The sequence below is a fragment of the Antedon bifida genome, chromosome 8 (genome assembly GCF_963402885.1).
Source record: "Antedon bifida chromosome 8, ecAntBifi1.1, whole genome shotgun sequence".
Taxonomy (NCBI): domain Eukaryota; kingdom Metazoa; phylum Echinodermata; class Crinoidea; order Comatulida; family Antedonidae; genus Antedon; species Antedon bifida.
The window spans coordinates 2603473-2617599 of record NC_136233.1 but is presented as its reverse complement, the minus strand read 5'-3'; the positions used below and the strand labels follow the sequence as shown (position 1 = coordinate 2617599).

The following is a 14127-nucleotide window of genomic DNA, read 5'->3' as shown; positions in this document are numbered from 1 at the left end:
GAAAAATGAAGATTAATAAAATCAGACTTTGAATAGATTATTTTGTAGTTTTAATAAAGTTAATCACTTTCGTAGAAAAAAAAACCAGAAAAAATAAATGTTTTCACTTATAAAATGACAAAATAAATTGTTAAATTCAATTGAAAAACTCGTTGGCTGGCATCCAACTTGACTATTTTTTGCTTTAAATGACAGTTTTTTAAGGAAATACATTTTTTCGATCCATTTTTTGTAAAAGTGGATAACTATTATGTGACATTAAAATGGCATATTCAACAAAACATTGTTTAAGAATTATTTTTCAGGGGAGAATACATCTTTAATGTTGTCATTATGTACACGAAAGCATAAACAATAACATAGAATATTATATACCGTATAATATTATTCATGTACACTAAAAAAAAAGGTATTAAGTGACGTAAAACATAACACATTGGGCATGCGCATACAAACCAAACCAGCCAGCAGGCCTATATAATATCAACGTCAGCCGTTATTTACACAAATTGTATTATATATGATGTAAGGACCAGCAGTGACGTTCCGCTACCAGTAGAGTAGGTCGGTCTAGAAACTACACAGCAATGGATTTTATGATACGTTTCGAAAATTGAATCGGGTCACACGGGGGCACAAAAACACGATCAGTTAAAAAGGTAAGTTCTACAATATTCTATATTATATTATTGGCGTTATGAAAATCAGTGATCACAATAATCAATTAAGCTACACTACCGTACGGCATATAATAGATTATACCAATATGCACTTATTATATTTAAATAATTAACATAGTATAAAATCCCTCTCGTTATTGGAGTCAGTTTCATACTGTAGGCCTAATAGATAATGTGAGCAAACATTTCAGGAGGTAATCAAAATAAGTTTTATTGTATTGTGTGAAACAATAAACTTGATACTTTTCTGTCTTATGATTTAATTTAAAAAGAAGATTTTAAGCTCTCCAATCATGATGCTTTTCATGTTCAAACAAATCTTAGGCGCCCCAAAGCACGTTCGTTCTTCATTTTACATGGGTTATTCCGGAGGTTAAGCCGCCTTCTTCGATTGCATTGCTAAACTGTGCACATCCGTAATGTTGTTTGGTGCCAGACAAAATGCCTACTTCACGGATAAATACAATGGCCTATTTACTTCCTGGTATAACGCAATCATTATTCATGTATTTCTCATCATCTAGGCATATAAAAGCAGAGACACTGCCCTACACATCGCTCAAGACACCGGCGTTCTGTATGGTGGTGGTATTCTCCCCCGCTGCCGTCCGTGCGCGCCCCTGGGGTGTTTGTGTAACTCAGTTTTAATATCAAAGGATAGAAATAGGCCTAAGCAAGGGCATTAAAACTATATCGTTTTCAGGAGATCTCAGAATATTCATTAATTCATTATTTATTCAATAGTATGTAGGCCACTGGCCCACGTACAATACTTAGAAAATAATACATAACTTAAGTAGTAGTAATTAACAGCAAAATAATTATATGCAAAAAAGGAAAATCCTACCAGGTTATTGATTAGTAAAATGAACTTTTTATGTGTTGGTTGATTAAAATAATATGGTTTTAAAAAGGAGTGTCTAATTCCGTTGTAGTATGGACATACTAAAACAAAGTGATATTCATTTTCAATAGGCCTATAGACACTATTATTATTATTATTATTCATGATATTTTTTATTTCCAAAAAATATTACAATTAAGTGGCAGCCAAAACCTGAAATAAAGTGTCTTTTACAATTACAATAAAGTATAAGATCAATAAACAACAGCAATACTATTATGGTATACTTACTAATATTACCAAAAAAAAACCTAACAATGAAGAAACCGTACAAAACAACGACAATATTTGCTAATAAAAAAATATCGATGTCTATGTAAAATATAATTATCATACTATATTCACAAATGAATTAAAATTGGATAACGTTATTATTAAAGCGTGGTTCCCACTAGCGACGTAACGTAACGCAAATGACGCAACGTAAGAAAATGCCCTTCCAATATTTGTGTTTGCCCCCGCCTGCGTGAAATCAAACCTGTGATTTTTGCAGCACTGTTGCGTCGTCGGTTCCCACTTGTGATTACGCAATACAGCCTAAAGCGTGGTTCCCACTAGGACGCAACGCAACGACGTATTGACGCAACGTGCTGTATTGCGTAATCACAAGTGGGAACCGACGACGCAATAGTGCTGCAAAAATCGCAGGTTTGATTTCACGCAGGCGGGGGCAAACACAATGATTGGAAGGGCATTTTCTTACGTTGCGTAGATTGCGTTACGTTGCGTCGCTAGTGGGAACCACGCTTAAAGCGTGGTTCCCACTAGCGACGCAACGCAAGGACGTAACGCAACGCAAGCGAAATGACTAATCACAAGCGATGGCTTATTCGCTTGAGATTGCTAACTGTCTATAACTTCGCTTGTCATTGGTTAAAACGCTTGCGTTGCGTTTACGTCCTTGCGTTACGTTCTAGTGGGAACCAAGCTTAAGTGACACCATTGTTAATCAACCCTGTAATTCATAAGACGGGTGAGATAAGGTATTGGACTGTTAAAATAACGTTTTGTTTCCCATTAATATTCATGATATTCACTCTGCTTTCTGAGCGCCACATTTTGAAAAAATGTTCAAACCTGGTGTTTTTTTGTACATTTCAGTATCTGTATCCGTAACGTACAAACACCATCTCTAGTTATCGCGTACGTTGGTTATATTAATTATATATTAATTTATAGCAAACGGTCGACTTAACAAAGTTCACTATACTTTTATATCAATCAATATCTAAAATTATTATTCGATTGATTAGGACTAAAGAAGAATCCATCTATTTTTATATACTTTGGCAAAATTTAAATAACCAACATTTTGTTTTTAAGCTTAGGGTAGTTATAGGCCTACAATACAACGATGTTGAAGTTGTTATTATTAAATTGCATACTGTATTTTTTTTTTACTAACATTCAAGATGCCCGGAAAGAGGAAGACAATACTTGGAATATTCACCACTATTGCATTCTGGGTGATTGCTGTTGTTCTGTACGAACAAAATGTTTTAACTCTAAATCTAAATCAATATTACGGCCGTGGAACTTTACGAGAAGTTAATATCAGGTAGGGTATACTCTGTATATAAGCATTCCAGGCCGTTAGCAATACTGTAGTTTCTCCCTCTTCATTTATGATGAGCCTCTAAAGTTTGGTTCTCACTAGCGACGCAACGTAACGCAACCGACTCAACGTAACAAAATGCCCTTCTAATAATTGTGTTTTCCCCCGCCTGCGTGAAATCAAACCTGTTATTTTTGCAGCACTATTGCGTCGTCGGTTCCCACTTGTGATTACGCAATACATCACTTTGCCCTCCTCTCCCCTCCCCACTCGTACAACCAATAGATCAAACTACATTGTTGTGTTTAATTTTGTCCTAAATTAACTAACTAACTGAACTGCATTTCTCTGTTTAATTTTGTCCTACAACTAACTAAACGTGCATATCATTGCTATGTTTAATTTTGCTCTAAAACAACTAACTAAACTGCTCTGTTTAACTATGTCCTAACCACACTGAACTGCATTCGATTCCTCTGTTGTCCTACAACCAATAGATCAAACTACATTGTTGTCCTAAACAACTAAACTGAACTGCATTGCTGTTTTTTATTTTTCCCTAAGCAACGTAACGAAGACACGTCTTATAAAGCTCTGTCTACAAAAAAATGTGATGTGGTCATATGGATATGATGATGTCATATCGCTACCATATTTGGGTATATCACTACCATATTTGTGCACAAATCACACTTTTTTTGTTAAACTAGTTTGATAGTGTAGACAGAGCTTTAGGCGCAACAACGCGACCAATCACGAACGTTCTGTATGTGACGTGATTCATGGCATCCTATACCTCCATGATCAAATTAGTCGCGCCTGTTGTTTTTTCACCCTTATTTTCGTTGCTTCCAAAAGTGGAAAAGTAATGCTTGGTTCCCACTAGAACGCAACGCAAGGACGTATACGCAACGCATTGCTTGTGATTGGTCAAATCACTTAAGCTTTGTTCCCACTAGGAGGCAACGCAAGGACGTAAGCACAACGCAAGCGAGTTGACCAATCACACGCGATGGATTATTCGAACTGACACTTGTCATTGGTCAACCCGCTTGCGTTGCGTTTAGGTCCTTGCGTTACGTCCTAGTGGGAACCAAGCCTTACGTTTCGCTTGCGTCCTAGTGGGAACGAAAGCTTAATGAACAAATTGTAGATCTAACAGGTAAATCTACCTTGATTGATGTTTTTTTATGTTATGAAAATTAAAAAAAAAATCAATGTTTATTTATTGTTTTATCCAGTAAATTATACAACAACAGTTACAGTAAAAACCAGGGAAGAGTAAAAGTAGTAATATCACTTGTGGGTGAAAACCAAACACAACCGCATCGGCATGTTCCGACAACGGTATCGCATATGCCAAGGTATGGCTTCAACATTATCTGCAAATTATAACTTCACTTTATTACTTAACCTTGGTTCCTAACGCTACGCAAGCACGTAAGCGCAACGCAAGCGAGTTGACCAATCACAAGCGAAAATTCGGGTAATCCATCGCTTGTGATTGGTTAAATTAGTCCTAGTGGGAACGAATACATTGAGCGTATACGCGGCGCGCGCTTAAAGCTTGGTTCCCACTAGAACGCAACGTAAGGACGTAACGCAACGCAAGCGAGTTGACCAATCTCACGCGACTGTTCGAATAATCCATCGCTTGAGATTGGTCAAATCACGTTGCGTTGCGTTACGTCCTTTTGGATCAAACACGTCTGGAACTCCTATTGCAGCCAGTAATCAGCGCAAAATTGTGTTTTGACCCTACCTTGTAGGCCTACCCATGTGTGGACTGAGGCAAACGCCCTGTGCGTGAAATCAAACCTGCTATGTTTGCAGCACTGTTGCGTCGTCGGTTCTCACTTGTGATTACGCAATACGGAACGGAAGCGACGAGCTTTTGATTCGGACCTATGACCTCACGATCGGTAGGCCTAGTCCAAGGGGGCGAGGGCCTGCGCCTCACAAAGTATAATGTAGGCTATAAATATTACATTAACATTTATATTATTGTTTTAATCCAGCAGTAGTGGATTCAACTCCAGTAACAATATTAAAGCTCAGCCTCTAGCAGATCTACATGTTCATATTAATGTAACAGCAGCATCGATATTAAGGTATGCTTTATTTCATGGACTGTTGCTCCAAAAAGGTTATAGTGTATCTCAAAGACCACTACAAATACGCCAGCTCTCGCGTGATATGCGAACTCCAGCGTGCTTCCCCCTTGCACGCAAAACTAAACGTGGGGGGGGGGGGTTGAAATTACTTGCGTTGCGCTATCATAAGCTTGGTTCCCACTAGAACGTAACGCAAGGACGTAAACGCAACGCAAGCGTGTTAACCAATGACAAGCGACAGTTCGAATAATCCATCGTTTGTGATTGGTCAATTCACTTACGTTGCGTTACGTCCTAAAGCGTGGTTCCCACTAGCGACGCAACGCAAGGACGTAACGCAACGCAAGTGAATTGACCAATCACAAGCGATGGCTTATTCGCTTGTGATTGCCAACTGTCTATAACTTCGCTTGTCATTGGCTAAAACGCTTACGTTGCGTTTACGTCCTTGCGTTACGTTCTAGTGGGAACCAAGCTTTATGTTGCGTCTCTAGTGGGAACCAAGCATTAAGCTTGATTCCCACTAGCAACGCAACGTAACGCAACCTACGCAACGTAAGCAAATGCCCTTCCAATAATTGTGTTTGACCCCGCCTGCGTGAAATCAAACCTGCGATGTTTGCAGCACTGTTGCGTCGTCGGTTCCCACTTGTGATTACGCAATACAGCACTTTGCGTCAATACATCGCTGCGTTGCGTCACTAGTGGGAACCACGCTTTACGTACATGCAATTCCTTGAGTCCTAGTGGGAACCGAGCTTTAGTTTGCGCGAACGAAAAAATAAAGAACAGGCCTACAGACACTCAGAAAAACGAGTTCTTGTTATTGTCCCCGGACCCCATAATGAAAAATAAGATGAATAAAATCAAACTTAGGCCATTTTGTAGTTTTAAAATTTTAAACATTCGCGTTAGACAATATTATTCAATACATTTTGAAAATACGCCGAATGTTTTACAATTTTTGAAGTAGTTTATACAAATGTTGTTTTTTTTTTTATCAAACTGTTTATTTTATTTTTGTTATGCTGTCGGAAACACTTGGTGTCAATCAAGGACTTACGAAAGTTGGAAAAGCTCTTGAAAAAATCCGTAAAAGCAGAGGCTGATATAAACTACTTAAAAAGTATTCAAGTTATTATATTAATGACTAATCTAAATGTAGAGGCCAATTAACATTTGTGAATGCCTCCCTTGAGCTTGGTTCCCACTAGCGACGCAACCGACGCAACGTAAGCAAATGCCCTTCCAATAATTGTGTTTGTCCCCGCCTGCGTGAAATCAAACCTGCGATGTTTGCACCACTTGTGATTACGCAATACGGCACTTTGCGTCAATACGTCGCTGCGTTACGTTCTAGTGGGAACCACGCTTTAGTTTGTGTCACGCACGCCTAAGCAAGCGACGAGAATTGGATTCGAACCTACGACCTCGTGGTCAAAGTACAAAGGTATTGTAACAAACTCAATGCATTCGTGGTGTGCACTTCTTTTGAATATAGATAACCTTGAACCAGTATTTACCCGTCATGTGTACTTTATTCAAAGATATAATTGTCCCCCGAAGAACAAAATGTACATTGTATTCAATTTAATTTCCTTGTCAGGGATTTTATTCAGGCCTGCGGTACACCACGTATCATTATTATTATGAAAGAACTGTTGAGTTTCTCAATGGTTCGATCAATATGCTTTGATCGTCCTCATGAGTGACAATGTAGACCGGGAAGCTATAAACTAAATAAAAATATAAGCGAAATAGTGTGTGATTCAGGCCCTTATATTTCACAAAAGTAAAAGATAATTAAAAAATGTATTATAGACCGGCAGCCCAGAGACATTTGGTTAGATGAGCTAGGTACCAATATCTGACTATTTTAAGTGTTTTGGGGGTCACTTGAAGTCAATGAAAATGGGAGTCTGCCGGGTACCCCCTGCTGCGTCTAGACCGGGGGACCCCGAAAGGTGCTAAAAAATCGGCACCGGTTAGATGAGAGAGATACCACCTAATTTTACCACCATGGGATGCCCATTGGCATCCTTATAACAGTATCACAAACGACAGACTTTTTGTCTGCTGCAATAGGCCCGCCAGACAGACGAGGGAGGGCCTAAAATGGGGCTAGCATAGATGAGTGAGGTACCACTCAAAATTAATGCCAAATGAACAAGTTGTATTCATACAATACGAAATGGATAACAACAGACTAATTGTCTGCTGCACCGCAAGTGCCAGACACCCGAAAGTTAGACTAGACACCCCGCTTCCCCCAACTAACCCAGCCTAGATATTGTAGATACCACCAGCAACCAATTTTATATGATTTAGCACAATGTAATACCAAATGACCTATTACAGACTATCTGTACACTGCTTTGGCCCTGGCAGACTCCTCTAAAGTTCGACTAGAGACCCCATTTACCTAAAGTACAGCCTACCTTAGATATTGTAATACCACCAGCAGCAAAAAAAAACCAAAACAACATGTTTAATTGAATAAAGTTTAACTTTAATCGAACTAACACAAAACAATTGAAAATATATCACCATTCTAAAGGGAAAATAGTTTAAGAGTTTCACTTAAAACTTATATAAGCCAAATAATAAATACTTTTCAATGCATGAGGTTGTTGGAATCTACCTAAAACATATTTTACTGACTAAACGCTGTAGTTTTACAGAAATAACTTTAAATACCTTTTTTCTAGGGACAGTACAACATACTGAACTATTTATAGGCCTACTGTAGTACTGTACAATTTTAAGTCAAAAAACGATCTGTTGCCCAATGCTTTTTAGAAGAGTAATAATAATAATTTGTAACATAATGTGGTTATTATGTACTATTAACATTTAAACATAATTCTGACCAAACCCAGTAGTATTAAATAAATAACCTTTACAATGAAAGTTTTGCCCAATGCTTTTAGGTAGATTCCAACAACCTCATGCATTGAAAAGTATTTATTATTTGGCTTATATAAGTTTTAAGTGAAACTCTTAAACTATTTTCCCTTTAGAATGGTAATGGTCATTTTATCGTCATTGATGGGATATATTTTCAATTGTTTTGTGTTAGTTCGATTAAACATGGTGTTTTGTGGGGGTTTTTTTTGCTGCTGGTAGTATCTACACTATCTAAGGTAGGCTATACTTGGGGTAAATGGGGTCTCTAGTCGAACTTTAGAGGGGTCAAGGCCAGGGCACATAACATTCATGATAAATGGCACCTCTAATTGGCCGGAAAAAACACTCTCATGCAGCATCATGCTACCGTACTTTTTATCATTGTTGAAGGTTTTGATATTAGCCTTTATTGTTAAAACGACCTTCACAACCAAAATATTTGTTTGTAATAATTTTTTTTAAATGGAACGCTATAAAAATAATCCTCTGCTTCATCAGAGCATGAATACCTAATAACCAGACAAGAACGTATCTTTAGTAATTATTATTTATTTTACTATCAATCCATTTTCATATCACGCAATCCATTTTTCAACAATATAGTAGTATAACAATAACATTTTGATTGAATAGTGAGGGATTAGTTACAGTTTGACTTGAATAAACCATTGGTAATTTACTGAAAATCCAAAATGAACTTGTGTTATAATACAAACAATATTATTCAATCAAAGAAACGCTCTACTACACATGAGAAGTAGATGTCGGTCGATAAACTTCTGACGACGACTAAAACGACGACAATCAGCTAAATGTTAGTGATTTTATTTCATCTCTGGCTTGTTACATTTTTCATGACACATTACCGGACTTCCCCCTCCTCTCGAAATGAACTACAGTACAGATCTTCCCTATCTAGGCTCGTGTATGTAGCATACTACGCTATTCACAAATTACCCACGCATAGCAGTGTTACTAGAGCCATCACAGATTATCTCTAATGGATCAATCATTCACACATGAATTCAAAAATTCATCGACAAACGAAATATAGCCTATATTCATTCCTTTTAAATATTAGGCATATTGCCAAGGCTAATAATCGATTTGTCCATAATTATTGCGTTTTGCCGGGGGTTTTTCATAATCTAAGGCCAATTTTTAGGCCAAATAATAATTGTGCGTATAGTTTTGTATTTCCGATGCGTGTAGTACCCTATTTATCTTCATTTCCGTACGTTCGTAAATATTAGGCCGAATTTCCGTAGTAATTTATAGACGTTCCGAAATTTGAACCGTGTTATACCGGTAGCAGAGCAAAGTTTGCTTCTTTCTGCAAATGTCCTATCATTATTTTCTTTGTTTTATTTGGAGTGTGGTTTAAAACAACACTTTTGTAAAGTTTATAGTGGATAAATAAAAATGAATTTTTGGAAATTGTGGTTTTAACATCTGACTTTATTTAGCATTTTTAAATGAATTAAAATTCCAAATTATACAATTTAACCTTTTGCTCAATATCTTTAAAGAAACAGCTTCATATTTTTTGTATAACTTTTTAAAATTATTAATTGATAATTAATTTACATTAATTGAGTACAGTTATTAGAATGTATTACCGTACCAAAAGTACCTTCATCGGGGACTTCCATGTGACGTTCGCATTGAACTTAAAACAATTTAAGTTAAGATGATGACGCGCGCGCGTTACGTGCAGTGGCGTAATGCAGAAGCTTGAGGCCCCTGTTTTAGGGACGAAGTGGCCCCATCCAAGGAGGCCGTTTTTATGATTTTTCAACATATTTTAATGCCTTATTTCTCCTCCGGGTCCTGCTCAGGGGCCCTTGTAAGCTCCGGGGGCCTTGGTGGTTTAGCTAGCCACCAGTGAGCGCTCATAGCCGTTACGCCACTGATTACGTGTCTATAAAGTCACGTAGTATATTATTTTATGATTATTTTTCTATTAGATTTTGGAATACAACGAAGACACCATCGAGCGGTCTTTATCTAAATAGTCAGATATTGGTACCTAGCTCATCTAACCAAATGTCTCTGGGCTGCCTGTCTATTATGCCATTTCAATGTCACATAATACATGAATAGTTATTCATTTTAACCAAAAATTGGATCGAAAACAACATTATTTACCTGAAAAAAATGTAATTTAAAGCAAAACATAGTTAGCTTGGTTGAATCATGGAGGTATACAATTACCTCCATGATTTTGGGGACAATACATCTTTAACAATACTGTGCAATGAACGAAAGCTTCTCTTTAGTCAGCGTGAAACGCGATCGAATGGGACAAGTTATTGTCTCGTTATGTTACCTGTAATTATTGACTGCGATTCGCAGTAATTAAGCCAGCACATACAATAGATAACGTTTTGTCATGACTACCATAACAATGTCATCATAATAATATAACTAAACAAATTAATGAAACGGTGGAGTTGCATTATATAATCAACAGTAACATGAATTACAAGTATAGAAATAGACATTTTGCTATATTATTATTTTCTGGAAAATATGTGCTTCTTAATCCGTTCAAATCAACGAAGTTAAGCGTAGTTCCCACTAGGACGCAACGCAGCGACGTTGGCACAACGCAAGCGAGTTGACCAATGACAATCGATTGATTCGTCAAATTACTTACGTTGCGCTTAACGCATGGTTCCCACTCTAGAAACTCAACGCACGGACGTACTACGCACAACGCAAGCGAGTTGACCAATGACAAGTTCCGTGTCGACACATTGAGTTCCGTGTCGACACATTGAGTTCCGTGTCGACACATTGAGTTCCGTGTCGACACATTGAGTTCAGTGTCGACACATTGAGTTCCGTGTCGACACATTGAGCTCAGTGTCGACACATTGAGTTCAGTGTCGACACATTGAGTTCCATGTCGACACATTGAGTTCCATTTCGACACATTGAGTTCCGTGTCCACACATTGAGTTCAGTTGGTGGGGTTGCAAGGCCAGGGCGCATGGCAGTCTAGTACCAATACAATAATGACCCGGGCCTCAGAGGCTTGCTGCGACCTCCTAGTTCCAGTGGGAACCAAGCATTAAATCGTATATATATTTTGTATCCATTTTTAGAAGTGCATTGAATTACAGTGGAATCTCAACGTTCAACAACTTACAGGTATATCTGTACCCGTCTCCAAAAAAAGGAGAAATTACTATCACCAGAAAGAGACTACATGTTTTTCTCAGCCCCCAGATGGAACACAGCATGGCGAGACCAGATGGATCACCATGGTTACCAGAAGCAGATACATGTGCTGTCATTGGAAACGGAGGAATATTAAGAGGGAGCAAGTGTGGAGATGAGATAGATGCACACGATTTGGTTTTCAGATCCAATATGGCCGACATTTCTGGATTTTTTGAAGATGTTGGTGGAAAAACTAATCTTATGAGTGTTAATATGGAGAACTCGAAAATCTTAAATAAATGCGTGAGATCTTCTAAATGTCGCAGTAGATTATTACAATACATGAGACGTTTCAAAGGTACAATTTGGTGGTTTTCAAAATATGGAACGTTCGAGGCGAACAATCATTATATTCGAAGTGTTATAGCATTAAGAAGATATTTACCCGGTATTATATACGGATACCCGAGAAAAAGTATGATACCCTTACTGGAAAAGTTAGTAGTAAAACTTTATTTTTGTTTCAAGTTAATCTCTTGTCCGTGCTTATTCTAATAGAGCTATTACGTCATATATAATACCCATACATAGTCTATTCAGCAGTCATTATGAATATTATACAGAATTTTATTAATGATAAATTAAGGCCTATTTACACAGACGAGCGGCCACACGGTAAAGTTAAGCGGAAAACAAAACTATAGAATCTACTCTTACTTATGACCGTTTACACGAAACGCGGATGTTAAGCGGAAACACGCTCAGATTTCACGTGTGAAAAGCACGCGATTTTCCGCTTACCGTTTACCGCTCGTCTGTGTAAATTGGCCTTTAGGACTAAATCAACCTTTGGCGGCTTTTTCTCATTCTCACAGCAGATTTCCTCATCTTCATCGTTTCAATATGAATATTCACTACAGTATCACTGGACGGTTTAGTATTTCTTCTTATACCTGTAAATGATGATGTGTTTGAAAAAAATGATGAAAAAAACAATTTAAGTTAAGATGATGACGCGCGCGCGTTACGTGCAGTGGCGTAATGCAGAAGCTTGAGGCCCCTGGTTTAGGGACGAAGTGGCCCCATCCAAGGAGGCCGTTTTTATGATTTTTCAACATATTTGAATGCCTTATTTCTCCTCCGGATCCTGCTCAGGGGCCCTTGTAAGCTCCGGGGGCCTTGGTGGTTTAGCTAGCCACCAGTGAGCGCTCATAGCCGTTACACCACTGTAATCATTTTATGATTATTTTTCTATTAGATTTTGGAATACAACGAAGACACCATCGAGCGGTCTTTATCTACACGCCGTCGCCGCTTCAGCTTGTAAGAAGATTTCAATGTACGGGTTTTATCCCTTCAATCAGACGGAATCTGGCCATGCTCTGCCGTTTCATTATTACGAAAAAGGGTCATTTAAGAATAAACACAATATACCAGAAGAGTATATGAAATTAGTTGAATTTAATAGGACAGGTGTGATAAGATTGGTTACCAAACAATGTAGGCCTACTACATAAAAGGACAGGGTTAGTATTTATGACGTCAGGGTTGGGGAACAAATTCTTGTGACAGTATTGGTTTGAATAGTCTGTCATTGTGGTTGGTTAAATTTATTGCGCGTACGTCCTTGTGGGGTGGGGAGCCAATTCATGTGACCGTATTGGTTTGGATGATCTGTCATTATGATTGGTTGAATTCATTGCGCGTACATCTTTGTGGGGTGGGGAACCAATTATTTTGACAGTATTGGTTTGGATGATCTGTCATTGTGATTGGTTGAATTCAGTGCGCGTACGTCCTTGTGGGATGGAGAACCAATTCTTGTGACGTATTAGTTTGGATGATCTGTCATTGTGATTGGTTGAATTCAGTGCGCGTACCTCCTTGTGGGGTGGGGAACCAATTCTTGTAACAGTATTAGTTCGGATATCAATGCTATCTATTATTAACGAGAAAAATATTAATAATAGGCAGACACATTTAAAAAAACCCAGAATTACACTCTCGATTAATTATGCTGGTTTCAGTTATTAAATCGTTTCATAATTTTTTTAGCTAAACTATAATAACACAGTTATTTTTGTTTTTCATTTTAAATATATATTCACTTAAAAATGTTGATAGTTTTTAAATATACTTTATTTATGTATAAAGTTAAAGATATATTGTCCCCCTGAAAAAAATATTCTTTTTTATAAATTTTTGTTGCTGAATATGCTATTTTAATGTCACATAATAGTTACAACTTTGGCCAAAGATTGCATCAACAACAAAATTATTGAAACATTGTAATTTAAAGTAAAAAATATTCTATTTTTTTTATTTTGTAAGTGAAATCATTGTTTTTTTTATTTTTTTCGATGGAAAAATGGTCTATTTATCAAATCTTCGTGTTTTTGTGGGACAATACATCTTTAAGAAATGTCAAGTACTGTATTTGGTAATAAAGTTCACAATATTTCTTTTTATTTTATATTTGCATTCCACAAAATAAAAGAATAAACAATTAAAAAATATAAATAATTATGTCATTAGATCTATTCTTTGTTGTTGACACTATACCATCTATTTTTAGTCTTACTGGAGAAAATAAAAAACTACACATTTTATCATAAATTAACGAAGAAAAAATATACTTTACTTATAGAGAAAAATAAGTTTGATTTTGCCCCCAAAAAACATTAAAAAAAAGAAAATTAAAAAAAAGATTAAAGGGACCAAAATAGTTTAAATCAAGAAAGATGTTTTGAAACTAACAAATAATTGAATGCGAACAGAAGCAGATCAATACTACGATAT

The 14127-nt window shown here is 37.0% G+C and overlaps 2 protein-coding genes across 4 annotated transcripts in view; both read left to right on the top strand.

Moving 5' to 3' along the window:
• LOC144849637 (uncharacterized) overlaps window positions 1–14127 on the top strand; it is a 123173-nt gene that overhangs the window by 79575 nt on the left and 29471 nt on the right. The gene's annotated exons all lie outside the window — the stretch shown is intronic.
• On the top strand, window positions 519–13810 carry LOC144849636 (CMP-N-acetylneuraminate-poly-alpha-2,8-sialyltransferase-like). Of its 3 annotated transcripts, none has more exons than XM_078706615.1 (6): window positions 519–659; window positions 2997–3142; window positions 4381–4503; window positions 5161–5250; window positions 11271–11825; window positions 12587–13810. In XM_078706615.1, exons 2-6 carry the CDS (start codon window positions 2997–2999, stop codon window positions 12843–12845), a joined length of 1173 nt encoding a protein of 390 aa, XP_078562741.1. In that variant the 5' UTR covers window positions 519–659; the 3' UTR covers window positions 12846–13810. The 3 variants fall into 3 exon arrangements, with proteins under 3 accessions (XP_078562741.1, XP_078562742.1, XP_078562740.1); XM_078706616.1 differs by having other exon boundaries at window positions 5158–5250; window positions 11271–11803; XM_078706614.1 differs by having other exon boundaries at window positions 5158–5250.